This window comes from Gopherus flavomarginatus, chromosome 5 (assembly GCF_025201925.1).
Source record: "Gopherus flavomarginatus isolate rGopFla2 chromosome 5, rGopFla2.mat.asm, whole genome shotgun sequence".
Classification (NCBI taxonomy): domain Eukaryota; kingdom Metazoa; phylum Chordata; order Testudines; family Testudinidae; genus Gopherus; species Gopherus flavomarginatus.
The window spans coordinates 18,579,083-18,596,701 of record NC_066621.1 but is presented as its reverse complement, the minus strand read 5'-3'; the positions used below and the strand labels follow the sequence as shown (position 1 = coordinate 18,596,701).

Here is a 17,619-nt window from a genome sequence, read left to right as displayed (position 1 = left end):
TGGAGTTATCACACAGGGTCTCCCTAAGGCCCAGCCTGGAATCAGAAGCCCTAGAAGGAACTTCTGTCCTGTACAATCCAGTGCACAACACCCCCAAAATTGACACCCCCCCATGCTGTCTCCCTAGTGCCGTTCCTACCACTCCTCGGATGGTTCCTTGCAGGCCCTCACTTCACAAAGCCCACTCCTTGCCCTGAGCTAAAGCCCCCATCTGCTTTGCTGAGCTCCCATCTGCTTGGCTGAGCTTTAGCCACCTGTGTTTGGTGTCACTCAGCTGGGCATCTGAAGGGTTCTGTTACTGAATGTGATGCTGGAGTAGCGGGAAAGCCCCTATCTGCCACTCCCTACTGCAGCGCCACACCACGGGGGACTCTTTCTTAGCTCTAATTAACAGCATGTTACGTTAATCGGTGTCTTTCGCTAAATGATTAACATGTTTCAAGTCCCATTAGGAGCGGTTATGACAGGGAAAGGCAGGCAGCTGTCGCTGGTAATTACTGCACACTTGAATGAGTCCACCATCTAGGGCTGGCGGGCGAGGTGGGGAATGAATCTATGGGTCAGCGCCTGGGGGAGCGGAGAGGGCGGGTGGGGCAGTAGGATGGGAGGAGAGTTCAAAGGGGGTGGGGAAAGCATGGTAGAGGATGCGTGGCTAGTGATGGATGTTGCACAGACGGTCTCTTGACACTGCGGATAGCTCCCGAGAGACTGATACTGTCACAGCTGATGGTGAGATTGATGAACCCAGCATGCTGGAGGATGAATAATATTTGCATAAGCTGTAGCTCAGGCTGTGACTGGAGTATGTGAACTTGGGGATGCCAGAGAATATGTGCTGTGTGGCCCAGTGCCAACTGCAGACAGCTCTAGTGTGATGTAAATAAAACAATCTACAGCCCAGGCTCAGGGGTGAAGTGGAGGAGAAGCTCAGGACAGGGTCTGAATTTAGGGGCTAGCCACAGTCCTGAGCTCCCCAGGGAGAGGTGTACAGGGAGCATCTTCCAATCGTGAAGTGAGAGTGTTGTGACTCCCTATGGGCAATCAGGAATTATTCTGCTCAGGACTGGCCAAAAATATTCTATCAAAACTGTTGTTTGACAGAAAATTGGGATTGTGACAAAATGGAATTTTACATGAACAGCATCTGCCTTCTGCGGGATATTTCAATTTTTTGTCTAAAAACAGAACATCTGAAAATGGAAGTGTTTTTGGATGACAATGAAAATAATCTGATTTTGAAATACCACCACTGTGCCTCCTGGAAGTTGTAGTCCAGTTGCATAATATGCCAGGTTCTGCAGTTGGACTTCATCTCCCAGGATGCACTGTGGCATGCGACTGCCGTGATGCATCACCTCCGGTCATGGGGGTGGTGGTGGTAGTGTCATTATGAATCATGGGACATGTAGTCCAACCAGGGAGCCCAGCCTATAGAGGCATATGAGGTACATGACCTACAACCCCCATTAGGCACCATGGTGGCATTTCAGAATTGAAATATTTTGATTTTGAACTGAAGTATTTCAGTTTTTGATTTTTCATTGAAAACTTGAAATTTTCCATCCGTGTCTAGTTATACCAAATAAGCTCTGGGTAACACATTGCCTGCCTCACGGTTAAGTATTTCAGAGGTCCTGTGTAATGGTGATCACACTGACCAAGAAGGAACTATGACAAGCTCTGCACTTTTAATGGCTTGCAGAGGATGTGCCAGGTTATTCTAATGCTCCTGGATGCCTTGCCTCCGGAAAGTGGGGCTTCCTGGAAATGTTTATCTCAGTCCTGGGAAGTCTGGCAGAGCTGGAGGAGGTATCTCCCTGAGGCAGGGCTTGCAGTGCAGTGGGATGACATCTTTCCACTCCAGCCATGAGTGCCGGACCTTGGATATTGGCTATAGTTTGCCATAGCTTCAGAACTGTCCACTGCAGCCTCATTCAAGTTCCGTGAAGAGTTTGGGGCTTGCTTGGAATATATTTTCATCCTGATGCTGTTTACTGTGTTAAGTTTATGAACCATAAACTTCCTGGCTGGGAAAGATAAGTTCTAACTAGCTGAAGAATTTTATGGGGTTTGGAGTAGAGATGAGTGTTAAGATGGAAGTGCAAAACAACTATAAGTGAATGAATGATGCTGCTATGGGGAATTTCTGCGCAATAATGTCTAGCAGCTCTCAGCTACGCCCAGAGAAATATACGTTTTAGAGATGTGCTCAGAGTATAAAATTCAGATCAGGATTACATATATCTCAGTATTTGGGAGTATTTGAATCAGAGTAATGGTTCTATCTATGAATTTAGATAGGATGTATCTATTATTATCTGTAACATATCTGCCTGGTATGAGGAGGCTCCTTTCAAATAAACAAGGCAGACAAAGAAATGACTGTTTTGCAGTGGCCGAATTGGGGTGCAGAGAAAGATTAAAGGGGCAGATTCTCAGGGATGTGGGGAACCCACAGCTCCAACCGCAGTCACCGTCATGGGATTTGCAAGCCATCATCTGTCTGAAAAAAGCAGGCCTCTGGTGACTGGTCTCAGGTGAGAGCAGGTGAGAGGCAGAGCTGGGAGTAGATTGCGTGAATCCCCAGCTTTAAACCGCAAGGCTGTCCTTCCTGCCCGTTTATTATTCGACCTGGTTTTCAGAACAGCTGAGCACCTGCGCCTCTGACTGAACTTAATGGGAGCCACTCTTCAAATCAGAGCCTTTCCACATTACTAGGTCCCACAAGCCTGGCTGTATCGGGAATGGTGTAAGGCAGAAGTGCCAGCTTTTTCTAGCAGCAATAAATAGCTGTTGTGAGCTCCCAGATACAGTAGTACCATCCCCATCCCAGATACTTGGTACCATAGGGACAAGAGAACATATGCTGGCTCTGTGAAAACTCTCTCAGACTTGAGTTAGTCTTTCCTTGCAGTAATCACTCTAGGAAATGTGGGAGGCCATCGGCAGCTCCCAGCTCTGCCAATCCCAGCGAGAGGAACTGTGGGAAGTGTGGTGGCTGTGGTGGGATTGGCTGAAAGGAGCGATCAGGAGCTGGTGCTGCCATGGCCCCATGTTGTGTGTTTGCAGACCGTGAGCGGATCGGACAGGACTCCTCGTACGAGCAGGAGGGGAAGGTGCAGTTCGTCATTGATGCTGTGTATGCCATGGGCCATGCCCTACACAACATGCACAAAAGCCTGTGTCCTGGCAAGGTCGGCCTTTGCCCCAGGATGGACCCGGTGGATGGCGTGGAGCTGCTCAAGTACATCCGTAATGTCAACTTCTCAGGTCTGTCTGTCTGCAGGGGGGGTCACGCTGTCTGGCCTTCAACATGGCGGAGGGGTGGGGGTGGGGGGTGCAGTAAGAGAGGAACAGGGGCCAATTATGTTCTGAGTAACTGTAGAATGTCTGGTAAAGTCACTGGAGTTACTCCAGATCTACAGGGCTGTGAATGAAAGTGGAACCAGGTCTCTTCTGCTCCCGGCCTGGACTTTCTATTTATTATGTGTATTATGGTAGCAACTAGAAGCCCTAGCTGAGATACACATACACAGTAAGAGACAGTCCCTGCCCTAGAGAGCCTACAATCTAAATAGGCGGTGTGGTTTTTTTATCGTCCCTACGTTATAGAGAAGGAGCTGAGGCACAGAGTGATTAAGAAGCAGATTTTCAAAAGAGCTCAGCACCCAAGCTGCTGTGCGCTTCTGAAAATTAAGGCTAGGAATTTTAAAGAATGCCAGAGTGACGTAGGAGGATGCTGGAAGTCAATGCGACTTGTGCTCCTAAGTCACATAGGAACTTTCAAAAATCCCAGCACTGACCACTTATCTAAGGAGCTGACCCCTCCTGAAAACTCTGGTGATTTGTTTTTCCAAGGTCACACAGGGAGTCAGCAGCGGGAATCAAACCTAGATCCTTTACAGTGCTAGCCTCAAGCCTTAACACAGCACTCCCATTCCTTTTTTAGCTTCCATTTCTTGTTCTACTTCCATTCCTTCTCTCTTTCCTCTCCTCCTTTGTTGAAATAAGATCCTCGTCTTTACAGCTTTGTCTTCCTTCAGATCTCCTCTGGAAACTCATCTCTTCCCTGTACTATCTCTCTTCAATAAACATTTTCTGTCCCTTCCTTCTTATTACTTCTATTTATCTCTCCCCTGCAATCTCCTCTGCAATCTGTCTTCCTTATTTATTTTTCCTTCTTCCTCTCTTGCTTGATTTTCTGTTCTCTTCTTGTGTTCGTATTTATTTGCACAGTTCATTTGATTTTACTTTAAAGTAACATTTTTTTAATAATGTGGCAAAGCCACAGGCGGTGAAACTGCCCCTTCCAGCTGCCATCCCTTGTGCACTGCGGGAAATGTTTCTGTGCAGCGAACAGCTGGTGTGGAGGCGAGGTTGAGCATTGGCCGCCACTGTTTTGAAGTGTTTGTATTGCGTCCCGGCTCCCACCCACTCTCCCTCGTCGGGCTACATCCCCGAGTGCCAAGCTAGGGCAATCCCCGCTGCACATTAGTGGCAGGAGATGTCAAAGCCAATCACTCTGTCTGTACTTCAAACGTAATGAGCTGTGGGGAGGGGAAGGACCGGCGGCGGAGCTGCCATTTGCAAATGGAGGGTGTCCACCCTGACCGGTATGTCCAGTGAGAAGCGGGCTGGCACCATGACAGCCAGTAAAAGCAAGCCATCCTGTTCCCCTTTCTCTGCCTTGCTCTGTGGGCCACTGACACCAATGGAGATCCCCTTGCTCAGTCCAAGTCTGAAGCAAACCCTGCTTCTTTATCTGACGGGCTCAGTAGTGCAATGGGTTAGTGCAGCCCCAGGGGCCTGGATTCAAAGGCTGCCTTGAGTTAAACACGCCTAATGAATAATCTCTGCTCCTTGTTGGCCTGCATCACAAAGCTCAGTGCCTGCCTGGCAGCCTGTGTTGAGCAGAGCCCCAGCCTGAGGAATCAGATAGCATGGGGTGTTCAGGGAGCAGGGGTAGGATGTGTTGGTTATTTGTCTGCACTGTCTGTGTCTCTTGCAAATATAGTTGGCAGAACTGTGTGAGGTCCAAGACTGGAGTAGCAGGAGAATGGCAGGTCAGGATGAAGTGCTTGCAGGGGGAAGCCTATGGCTGGAATAACGAGGGAGGTTATGGTCAAGATTGAGGGTATACCAGCAGAACTGTGCAGAGAAATTATGCACAGCATCTGTCTGGGCTAAGCCTGCTTGTAGCCACTGCTTCCAGCCCCTCCATTTCACGAAGTCCCCGTTCGCCCAGCCTGTATATAAATGTGAGAGATGCTGTGTGGTTGTTTTCCTCAGCAAGCTCCATAGCTGACTGCTGAGAGGAGATCACCACTCCTGCTGAATGAATGATGTAGCGTCACGATGCCCTGACACTGTATATGGATTTATTATTCAGTGCTTTAGGAAAGAGACTCCCAGACATCCGAAGATGGTGTGAGACCGTGCAGGCTGCTAGCGGGTGGGGAGGGAGCCCTGCAGAGTGCCCTTTGCAATCTGCTTTACACAGGTAATGTGATTGATGGGATAAATGACACGGGTGAGGAAAAGCAGGCTGATTTCCACATGGGAGTGAATTAGTTCTTCTGGCATCTACTCTAGTCCTTCTCTCTCAGGCTATGTCTACACTGAAATGCTACAGCAGGACAGCTGCAGCACTGGCATGTAGACATTTGCTGCAGCGACAGACGTGGTTTTTCCATCGTTGTAGTAAATCCACCTCTCCAAGAGGCAGTAGGTAGGTGGAGAGAAGAATTCTTCTGTTGACCTAGTGGTGTCTAGGCTGGACCTTAGGTTGGCTTAGTTAGTTTGCACAGGGCATGACATTTCGCACAGCCCTGAGTGATGTAGTTAAGCCAACATAACTTTGTAGTGTCATTTCTCTCTTTTCTTTCTAAATAATGTGCCCCTCGTCTTCCCCTCCCCCATCTCTGTCATAACATCTCAGCTCGCCTCCCCACTTGGCACCTTTTAGAACCATTTGCACTTGTGCAAAGGGGGTGTGAACTGCTACCACCAGCGTGAGTGGAGAATTCTGTTCTGGAGGTTTTCTGCGCTGGCCTAAGGCTGCAATTCAACAGGCCAGCCCGACTGGGCAAAGCACCTATGCTCATGCATCTGTCCCACTGGCCATGAGACTTCGGCCCTTCCTAATAGTGAAGTGCCATGCTTGGCTGAAGAGGGATGGAATTACACATGTGGTTCAAATGCTTTGCTGAGTTAGGGTCTAAGAATGATCGCACAAGTGCGAGGCTGGGGAATACTAGCCCCAGAGTCTCTCCAAACAGTTCTGCCATTGCCAGGGCAACAGCCTTCCATATCAGGCCCAAGGAATTTCTAAGGATCCCCTCCCTGCAGCATCTAGGCACTGATGAGGTGATATTTATTAATTAATTTCAACCTTGCTAAATTCTAATCACCCGTGGCCAAGGGCAATTAAGTAGTTGTTGCCAGGTGAGGAGGCCAGGTGCTGAAGGGAGCTGCACTGACATACACCAGCTGAGTATCTGACTCCATGCGTTTTTGTTTTTTCATTATCTTCATCTGCATGGGCAAGCGGATTTGGTTTTTTTATCTATTTGTTTATTTTGGATGTTTTAACAAGTTGACAAATCCTTGCGGGTAAATATCAGAGACGAAACGATCAGTGTCAGAAGTAAGACATGAGCGGGTCATTGTTCCTCTCTACTCGGCACAGATGAGGCCACCGCTGGAGTGCTGTGTCCAGATTCAGGCGCTGCACTTTAGGAGAGATGTGGAGAAATGGGAGAGAGGCCAGAGGAGAACAACAAAAATGCTACAAGGTTTAGAAAACTTGACCTGTGAGGAAAGGTTAAATGGAAAAAAAAAACTGGGCATGGTTAGTCTTGAAAAAAGAAGACGGAGGGGGACTGGACCTGACAACAGTCTTCAGATATGCTAATGACTGTTAAAAAGAGGATGGTGATCAATTCTTTTTCACGGCCACTGAATGTAGGACAAGAAGTAATGGGCTTAATCTGCAGCAATGGAGACTTAGGTTAGATATTAGGAAAAACTTACTACCAGGGTAGTTAAGCTCTGGAACAGGCTTCCAAGGGAGGTGGTGGAACCCCCATCATTGGCAGTTTTTAAAAACAGGTTGGATAAACTCCTGTAAGGGAGGCTTGAAGTTTACTTGGTCCAGCCGCAGTGCAGGGGGCTGGGCTCGATGACTTCTCGAGGTCCCTTCCAGCCCTGCGTTTCTACAATCATCAGTACAACAGTGAGCTTTTGTTTAGAGAAACCTTATGCGGTAAAGGATGTTGGCATATTGCAGAGGGAGCCCCTTTATACCCCCCAGGATGTGTTGTTTCTGTGATTTTATTAAATGGAGTGAAACTTCTGTTCATGCATATTTATCAAACCAGGCATTTCTAGCCAAATGTTGTTAATAAAAATTGGGACAGATGTGCTCTTTGTTTAGAAGGCAAATGTAGTTTTGTCTGACTATTGAATTAACAGTAACCATATAGCTAAGTATCCATTTGTCCTCTGTCTCTACAGACTGGTAAATTGTTCTGGCAGGTTTGCAAGGCTGGTTTATTTTTTTTAATAGTATTTATCAAATGTCACCAGAATGCGTGACGCTGGGAAGAGACCATGGAAAAAGAGAATAATCTAAGGCAGTGGTTCTCCAAACTTTTTTTTTCACGGACTCCTTGAAAATTGCTGAGGGTGTCGGCGAACCACTTAATGATCTTTCCAAATGTTGTGTGTACCGTTAGCTAACTATTGCAAAGTGCTTTGGATAAAAGCACTATATAAAAAAACCCTTAAGAATAATTAAATGTTTTTGTTCTACAAATAAAAGTACACAATTCATATTTTAATATCAGTAGTCTTACCTTTCTAATGCGATGGATGTGCCCTCTCTCCTCTGCTGCAGCAGCCCCTGAGCTGGGGCTGGGAAGGAGCGGGGGTCTCTCTCTCACTGCGGCAGCCCCCGAACTGAGTCTGGAAAGGAGAGGGGTCTCTCCCTTGCCACGGCAGCCATTGAGCTGAGGCTGGGAAAGAAAGGGGTCTCTCCCCCACCACAGCAGCCATCGAGCTGAGGCTGGGAAGGAGAGGGGTCTCTCCCCTGCCATGGCAGCCATTGAGCTGAGGCTGTGAAGGAGGGCTGTCTCTCCCTGGCAGCCTTGAAGCTGGGGACAGTCACCTCTTTCTCTGGCCACCATAGCCCTGCATGTCCCAAATTCCCCCCACCTCCTCTTCCAACCTCACTGCCCCTTCCCAGCTACTCTCTATTTCCCCCAAGGCCACCACCTCACCTTACATGTGCATCTTCCCCAGGGTCCAGGCACGTAATTAGTGGATCCACACCTGTGGTGCTCTACTAATTAAGAGGGTGGCCCTTCATTCCCTCGTATGCAACCACGCAGGTGTGCCCCTTAGAGGGCACTATCCGCAGACCACCTGAATGCAGCTTGTGGACCAGTAATGGTCCGCAGACCACAGTTTTTAAGAACCTCTGATCTAAGGACTCCACTGAATTAATAGCAAAGATCCCATTGATTTTAGCAGGAGTTGAATTGAATACTGTGCTAGATGGATCAAACACACTGCACATCACTGGAGCAGATGTTGCTTTGTTTTCTGATGTTAAAACTTTTCTGTCTTGCAGGCATTGCTGGGACTCCAGTGACGTTTAACGAGAATGGAGATGCACCTGGCCGTTACGACATCTACCAATACCAGATCAAAAACTCCACCGCTGAGTACAAAGTCATTGGGCAATGGACCGATCACCTGCACTTAAAAGTAAGACCTTGGACTGGTTTTGCATTTGGCTGTGGAGTCAGCGAAGATGGTCGCAGCAAAGAGACAGGGCCAACAGCTTTATCCCTGTGTCCCTAGAGCTTCCATTAGGGAGCATTGCTTTGCACTCATCGAAGAGACGTGACATGGCAGCTGACTTAAAGGCATTGGGAATTCCGAAACTAGACACACCAACCAATTCCACTAATTGTGCCGAACCATTCCCAGCCTGTGCTTGATACACCGTTAAGATATATCATACCCCACAACGAACAAACCAACCCTCCATAAAAAGAACGTTATTAAGTTGGCAAAATCAAGCAGTCAAAAGTTAGGAAACACCAGAGCTGAAGTTGCTTGTATTACATTAATTCAACCCCCCTTACATGTCTGCATCGTGATATTGTGTTTAATTACATGGTCCCATGCTACTTTTTCCACTCTTATTTTTTTTCCCCCAAGGTTTTATAATTTGGCCCAAATCAGGCTGATTTTCACCCTGGGTGACAAAAGGCTCATCGCTGACACATGGACCATGCCCCCGTCTAATTGCAAATCCCTCTTTAACAGCACACGGGCGCTAGAGCTTTTCAAAGAAAAAGTTGCCACAATTTTGTAATGTTTGGACTAAACAATTTATTTTTTCCCCTAGTCTTGTTCTGGGCCTTGGGGCTCGTTATTCTCTCCCTGTGGCTCACAGCTTGGTCTGTGTTGGGTCTTTGAATGGGGACTAATGAAACCAATGATTCTCTACCTGTAGCCTTTGCCTCCTTTCACCCCAGAGGTGGCTGCAGTTCAGTGCCTGTTGAAATCGTCCTGTATGGTCTGTGAAGTTATTTGTGTACTTTAGCATCATGGAGTGGGTGGTGGTATATTCACAGATGCCATTATCGTATCATCGCAGCCAAGAATAGGTTTTCAGGCAACAATTTAATCTTTCCGCCTGTTTTTCAAACGCTAGTTGCTCCAGCAACATATGGGTAGGTCTGGACAGGAGAACGTTTTCCTGTCCCATGAGAATGTTTTTGGAATTCCAAAAACAATTTCTCATTTGCACATTTGGACAAAAAAGTCAAAATCTTGAAAATGTTCATGAACTGAAAATTTAAAAAAATGGGATTGGGTCAGAGGAAACATTTTGATTCAATTTTGCCTTTTTTTCTTTAAATTAACTTAAAATTTCAAAGAAGAAGTCATTTCAAATGGAAAAATGGAAATTTTTTGGGATTCAAGAATGTTTAAACAGACATTTCAACAATTTCAAATCTACTTTTTGCCCCAGCTCTTTTCAAAAGAGGAAATTAGTTGAAACTGACTCTTCCTCACGAAGAGTTTCAGCCTTTATGAATCAATATTTTCTGATGGAAAAATGTTTTGCCAAAAAATTCCTGACTAGCTCTGATGAGGGGCCATTTTGCTCTTGTGTGTAGTCTTGCCTCCTGAACTACAGGCTCTTTGTTCTTATCCATGCCCCAAGTGGTGTCTTAGGGCTAGGGTAACCAGATAGCAACTGTGAAAAAAAACAGGACAGAGAATGGGGGGTAATAGGTGCCTATATAAGAAAAAGTCCCGAAACCCAGGACTATCCCATTAAAAACAGGACATCTGGTCACCCTACTTAGGGCATTGGGGTGTGATTCCCAGCTTAAGGAGACATACCTGCGCTAGCTCTGATTGAGCTAGCATGCTAAAAATAGACTGTAGCCACAGCAGGAGGGGCTAGCTGTACTGAGTACATCCCTACAGTTGCAGATGGGATCTTACGCGGGAAGGCTAGAACCTCCTACTGCTTGTGCTGCTGCAGCTACACTTTATTTTTAGCATGTTGTCTCAAGCAGAGCTAGCGCAGGCATGTCTCCTTGAGCTGGGGATCACACATCCAGCTTGAAGTGTAGGTGTAAGTTAGGTGGGTAACCTGGATAGTCCGTGGGTGTAGTTTTGGGTGGGGGGCAGGTGGGCATTGTCGTCAAACTTCAAGCCTCCAGCAGGCATGGAATTTGCCTCCCCCCGCCCCAACACGGCCCCATTGGTCTGACTGACACTTCCCATTCAAATACAGAAGTCAAACTATGCCTGTGAGGTAGTCAGTCCTTCTACTTACTATAAGTGAAGGGTAGGAAGTATTGGGTTCTGACCCTTTCAAGCTGCCCGCTCAGAATAGAAGATGCTTGACCTGTCTTGAGGGAATAATTACCTGCCTAGAGCCTGCATTTTCCAGTGGTTAGGCCCATGTGAGCCCATTAGCCCTCTGTGACGGCTGAGATCATTTGGACTTCAGAGCTCCACCCTTTCACACAGTTTTCTGTCATGGTGGGCAGATAGGTGTGTGCTAGGAGATGAATGCACTGGCATTGTCATTCTAGGGATCTGGAGTCTTATCTATCTTAGGGCTTGTCTACTTGGGGGATTTAACCTGCAGCTTTTTGATGCGCATCAGTTCACGCACAATACACAAGCTGCAGTAGCAGCGTACACGCGGGATGGTGTTCCCTTTATCAATGCATGTCATTGTGTATCTGGGGCGGCGATTTGCTGCAGACTCAGGACGTGGTATCCCATGGTGCTTTGTTTCACTGCTGAACAGTGCATTCTGGGATTTTTCTCGCCGTGAACAGTGGGATGCAGAGCGGCAGCCAGGTGAATTCATATTTTAAAAATTTCCCATGATCCATCAGTCTCCACCCCGTACTTTCTTTGTGGGGGGGCTAGTGCCATTTTTAAAGTTCTGCTGGCCAGCATGGACCCAACAATGCTCTGCGCCACTATGCTGGCAATCTTCAATATGCAGTGGCCACTTGCAGGGTATTTCAGCATTCAAAGACAGATAAATTTGGCTTTGGACTTCTGCTACCGAACCAGCAACCAGTTGATGTCACAGTAGCAGCTCCTTCAGCAGCAGGAGAGTTTTCAGTGACGGTGGAACCAGGGTGACAATGAAGAACCAGAGGAAGACACCAAGCAAGTGATAGTACAGAACTGATTCTTGGAGCAGCTTCACAGCACGCAGCGACGCTTTGGGGCTTGGGATTGGAGAGGGAACTTTGTTCTGAGCTAACAGGAAGTTGCGAGAGAATTTCAGGATGGAAAAAGCAACCTTTTTCGAGATATGTGCTGAACTAATCCCGGGAGCTGCCGTAGCAGCACACCAACATGCAGGGCCCCATACCCATGGAGAAGCGGGTCACTACTGGCATCTGGAAGCTGGCCACCCCCAAATGCAACCGGTCCATAGTGCACCAGTATGGTATGGGGAGATTGTCATGCAGGTGTGTGAAGCCGTAGAAGAGAGATTGTAGCACCGGGTTCTGAAGCTTGGTAATGGTCAGGAGTTTATTGATGGCTTTGCACACACGGGTTCCCAAACTGTACAGGGGCAACTGATGGGACCCAGCTGCCTATTGTTTGCTCTACCCAAACTCAGGGTTCAGAATTCATAAACACAACGGGGTATGTCTCCATGGTGCTCCACAGGCTGGTTGCCCACCGTGGTAGATTTGGTGATAGATTTGCGGACATAAACGCAGGATGTTCTGCAAAGGATCCCAATGCTAGGAGACTTTGGAACTCAGCTTAATTTATCTTAACAAAGAAAGGGCTGGTTGCCCCCAGGAACACGACGGACATTAACGGTGTGGACATTTCTTCCGGTTCATCCTCTGCTTCTCCGGCTAATGAAGCCATTTGCAGGCTGCTTGGACAGAAGGAAGGAACTATTTAATTGCTGCCTCAGTAACAGCAGAATGGCAGTAGAGTGTGCGTTTGGCTGTTTGAAAGGGAGATGGTGCTCTTGGTGGACTAGTTTGGAAGCAGCATTAAAAACAGACATTTCAAAGGTTATAGCAATGCGTTGTATTCCAGAGCAGCCAGTAGGTGTAGAATACAAAATAGAAGCAGCCGGGGCAATTTGTCAGGTTGCTCTTATTCTGAGTCTCAGGCCTGAATTTGTGCAGCTGCACATCCAGCTATTAACCTGGCGGGAGGGAGAGTTGGAAGTTTTTTGAGCAGTTCAGGGTTTATGAGCCCTGGGAGTGCAACGCTGTAGCAGTCCCTATTGTATCTTGTGTCTTTGCCTGCGTGGTGTTGTAAAACCTTATGAATTTGTGCAAACTTAAGGGCTTTCTGTGGAAAAGGAACAGTCAGCACCTTATAAAAAATGTTTTCCAGGTTTTTATTATTAAACAATCTATTATGTAACAAAGAGAAATGAACCTTGAACTGAAATGATAATAAAACAATGGCTTTTAATTATTAAATGACACATTAAAAAGCAGTCTATTCTCTAGCGACAAGGAACCATTTCATTAAACCAGCCGCTAAATGGAGCAGCAACGTGCAACATCATAGAACAGGGCACAATGCAAGGGGTGGTGTGGGGGCTTAAAGCCATAGGTAAGTATACCCTTCACTCTGCCTCTTCTGGTTCACGGACCTTCTGGAGTGGAGTGCCAAGGCTTGATGTTACCAGGGGCAATAGAGGGTTCAGAAGAACTGGGGTCCCAGTTGCCGCGGTTCGCCCTGGGCTAGGGTCTGTGAAGGGAATGGCCTCTCTGGCGCCATGATTTGGTGGCATGGTGGGATGATTTGTTGTTGTTGCCAGAAGCTCGTATTGCCCAGGGACTGCATAATGTGGCTGGGATGCTGGTTTGCAAGTACTGAAGTGCCTGCTGCCCAAATAGTAACCCATGCGGCAACCGGGCATTTTAGCTTTGTATCACTTCCAGCAGTTGCCTCTCCATTTCCCTCTGTCTTTCTAGATTGTCTTTGGCCATGACGATGCTTTCCCTGGCAACTGCCACACTCTCCTTAGCCACTGCAGTGACCTCCCTGGAGATGTCTTTGTCTGCTTCCCTCTCCATCCTCAGATACTGCCCTCACCTCTTTGCTGTGTCCAGGAGTTTGGGGCTCAGCACTGATGTCCGTGAACTGTTCATCAGGAGTTTCCCCTCCCCTGATATTGGCCAGACGCTCAGCCATTGATGGCCCCTGTCCTTGGGGGCTTGGATAGGGCAGGTGCCAGGGATGTGGCAGTAGTAAATATCTCACAAGTGGTTATTATTTGTATTCTAGAGAGGCTATGACTGTGTGTGTGGTGGGGAGGAGTATCTATTTCTGGCTTTACCTCTCTGCTATTCTTCTCAGGCTTGGAGAACCTTGGAGATGGTAAATGGTGTGTGCATTGGGATTTTTGTCTGTTCGGCTTTGCCTTTGTATCTTGGTGGCTGGAGGAGGAGGATTTAATGGGGTTGTGATCAGGAATTATGTTCCCGGGTTGGTTTTGCCTTGGAGGTACTTATGTGGCATCAGAGGGATTAGCGGTGTGAACATGGGGGCCAGCGGGATGCCTCCCTTTTAGGCTGTGCTGACTCTAGATGACATTCTGAGGCAGGTGACTAGTGCTGCATCTACACTACCTCTCTGTCAACTCATCAAAATTGAATTAAGTGCCATATCTCTTGCGGATGTGGAGTACAGAAGACAATGTTACAGGTGACTTAGGTTGGCGGAAGGGAGCTTGTAGTGTAGACACATACATTATTGGTCAACTTAAGGCTGCTTCTGCTGACCTAAGTTTGTAGTGTAGACCAGGCCTAAAAGGCAGAGAATGGCTTTATTTAAGAAGATGAAGGGCCAACCAATGAGATATGCTGGGAAGTTATTCCCCAAGATGGTCCCCAGGAATTGCTGCAGGAGTGGACAGGAGTCAGGAGTTATCCTGGGGGAATGGCTGTGCTGCCAATCCTCATAATGTCTAGACAAAAACTTAGAATTTTTCCAGCCTTAGATTTTGCTTTATTGCCTCTGCAGACTGGGTGAAAGTGCAGAGGAAAATAGATAGGCTTTTGCAATGATTGCCTGAAGCATTCACTGTTCCCGGTCTTTTTGTACGTAAGCCTGTGAAAAGCCATGAAGAGCTTTTCTATCCCCACAGCAAAGCTGTTTCACTGTAAGAATGCACGTTACAGGGCGTTTCTACCTCAGTTGCAATCTGTACTCTCTGTAGCTTTACAGGCACGCAATGCTCATGTCTATCTCACATAAAGTGAGAACACTAGCTTCTTTTGCTGTAACCACAGTCTCCTGTCACATAAAGGAGTGTTTCCATTATAGAATCATAGGACTGGAAGGCACCTTGAGTGGTCATCTAGTCCAGTCCCCTGCACTCGTGGCAGGACTAAGTATTATCTAGACCACCCCTGACAGGAGTTTGTCTAACCTGCTCTTAAAAATCTCCAGGGATGGAGATTCCACAACCTACCTAGGCATAAGCATTATGCAAATCTGCCACAGGTGGTGATGGGGTAGAGGCCACAGCTGCACCATGTTGCCGGCCGCCATTTTGAACTGGTAGACAGGGTGTGAGGAGGAGGGCAGGCATTTGCCATGCAGGACAACTGAGGGAAGGTGAGAAGAAAATAGGTATGGCCATGTGCCCTCTAAAATGTGGGTCTGAGAACAGGCAATAGTTGGGGCTTTAGCATGAGATGGAGGTTGATAGCCCAGCCAGAAGAGCCGCCATTTTGGAAAGGGAAGCCAGAGGCCTGAACAGAAAGCATGGATCGATGGAGGGAGGTATGGACCTCAGCTTCAGAAAGGCTTCTTGCTCACACCTGCCTACAATGGTGATGACCATGGGGCACCTGGAACAGAAGCTAGCATGGTAGGATGGCATCCTCATAATACATTAACATTTAAATATTTCATTATTTAAAAAATAATAATAATTAAAATGTACATGCTGAAGTTCCCTCCATAAGATCAGCCTCCTCAGTTCCGGCCTGGGCTGTGCTGTCTAGGAATTGGGGCTGATTGCTGCAGAGCAGAAAGGGGGCTTGTCTTCTACATGGCTGGCATCAGGGTACTTGGTCCCAAAGAGATCTTGCTTTCCAGGGAGATTTCTTCATTGGCCTCTTTGAGCTCATCCTCCGATGAGTCTTGCTGGTTATCCTTGGAAGAGACAGAAGGTGTTAGTGAGCAGGAGGCTCTGCTATCTGCCTGGGTTGAGTGGTCACGTAATTATGCAAAGTCCTGCCCAGCTCCTCAAAAAATGGACCAGTTGCATGTTTCCCACCGGACCTTTTCCTGTTATCTCTCGTTTTAACGTATATTCTCCTGAGCTGTTTGCTCTTCATCTAGCACTGTTCCAGCATCCTGGTCATAGCCCTCGCAGTCATCTGCACAGCAATGTCCACAAAAAAGGTCTTTATTGCAGTGGCTGGCATGAGAACTTCTAGCATTATGCTTCTCCCCAGCTCCTGATGGGATCCAGCATCTTGGCATGGCTCCATGCGGTCGCTTGAGGCATGCTATAGGGTTTCTTGGGTATTATCACAACTGTTGTCGTTTATTTGAATCCAGAAGCTAATGGACAAAATGTAGCATCATCCCATTATGCATTTTGGGGAGCATAGGTCAACTTGACCCCCGAGCAGGGGAGATCAGTAAAGTTTGCCCACAAAGCAGTGTCGGGTAGCCGTTGGGAGACTACCAAAATAGTTTGCAATGGCATTGCAGGCACACAAATGATAAAATGAACTAACTCGATTTTTAACTTGACTTAATTCTGTTTAAATTCCCCAGGTAGACAAGCTCTTAGGCTACCAGTGACTGAGGCAAGCTCACCCAACACTTGCCCACACTGGGCTCACAGCAAGTCAGTGTTACCAGCCCCTTGTGCACTCAAAGGACTGAGTTCCTTGTTGATCAGCGTGGCCTCTCCTCTCTCTTCCCACAGATAGAGCGCATGCACTGGCCCGGGGGGGCCCACCAGCTCCCCAGCTCCATCTGCAGCCAGCCGTGTAAGCCGGGCGAGAGGAAGAAGCTGGTGAAGGGCATCCCGTGCTGCTGGCACTGCGAGCGCTGCGACGGCTACCAGTACCAGCTGGATGAGTTCCACTGCAAGATGTGCCGCTTTAACGAGCGCCCCGATGAGAACCACACCAGCTGCGTCCCCATCCCCATCGTGAAGCTGGAGTGGAGCTCACCCTGGGCCGTGGTGCCCGTCTTCATTGCCCTCATGGGCATCATCGCCACCCTCTTTGTGGTGGTGACGTTCGTGCGCTACAACGACACGCCCATCGTCAAGGCCTCAGGGCGGGAGCTCAGCTACGTGTTGCTGACGGGCATCTTCCTCTGTTATGCCACCACCTTCCTGATGATTGCTGAGCCTAGCATGGGCACCTGCTCGCTGCGGCGTATCTTCCTGGGGCTGGGCATGAGCATCAGCTACGCGGCCCTGCTCACCAAGACCAACCGCATCTACCGCATCTTTGAGCAGGGCAAGAAGTCGGTCAGCGCCCCGCGCTTCATCAGCCCCGCCTCCCAGCTGGTCATCACCTTCAGCCTCATCTCTCTGCAGCTGATGGGCGTATGCATCTGGTTCATTGTGGATCCCTCTCATTCCATCATTGACTATGAGGACCAGCGGACTACGGACCCCCTCTTTGCCCGGGGTATCCTCAAATGTGACATTTCCGACCTGTCCCTCATCTGTTTGCTCGGTTACAGCATGCTCCTCATGGTGACATGCACTGTGTACGCCATTAAGACCCGCGGGGTTCCGGAGACCTTTAATGAAGCCAAACCCATCGGGTTCACCATGTACACGACCTGCATCGTCTGGTTAGCCTTCATCCCCATATTTTTTGGGACGTCACAGTCGGCGGAAAAGGTAAGAGGGAGGGGGCAGGGGGGAGCCTGTGGTTTTGGTTCATGCTCCATCTCCCTCGCTTTGCTGGAAGGTAAAGGAATAAGAACAACAGTGCGGGGAGCAACATGTCCACAGAGAGGTGTGATGGTTTCCCCCTGTGAGCCTTCTGGATTCGGGATCCCAGTGGGTAAGGGAGCCCCCCTCCC

At 48.1% G+C, this 17,619-nt stretch overlaps 1 protein-coding gene across 3 annotated transcripts in view; it reads left to right on the top strand.

Moving 5' to 3' along the window:
* Positions 1 to 17,619, top strand: part of GRM4 (glutamate metabotropic receptor 4) — a 230,659-nt gene that overhangs the window by 174,744 nt on the left and 38,296 nt on the right. For 2 of the 3 annotated variants that reach the window (XM_050953023.1, XM_050953022.1), the window contains exons 7-9: positions 3,070 to 3,270; positions 8,633 to 8,769; positions 16,499 to 17,434. In XM_050953023.1, the coding sequence (XP_050808980.1) occupies positions 3,070 to 3,270; positions 8,633 to 8,769; positions 16,499 to 17,434 (1,274 nt within the window). Of the gene's footprint in view, positions 1 to 3,069; positions 3,271 to 6,688; positions 6,821 to 8,632; positions 8,770 to 16,498; positions 17,435 to 17,619 lie in introns of those variants that run through there. The other variant, XM_050953024.1, reaches the window with a different exon arrangement.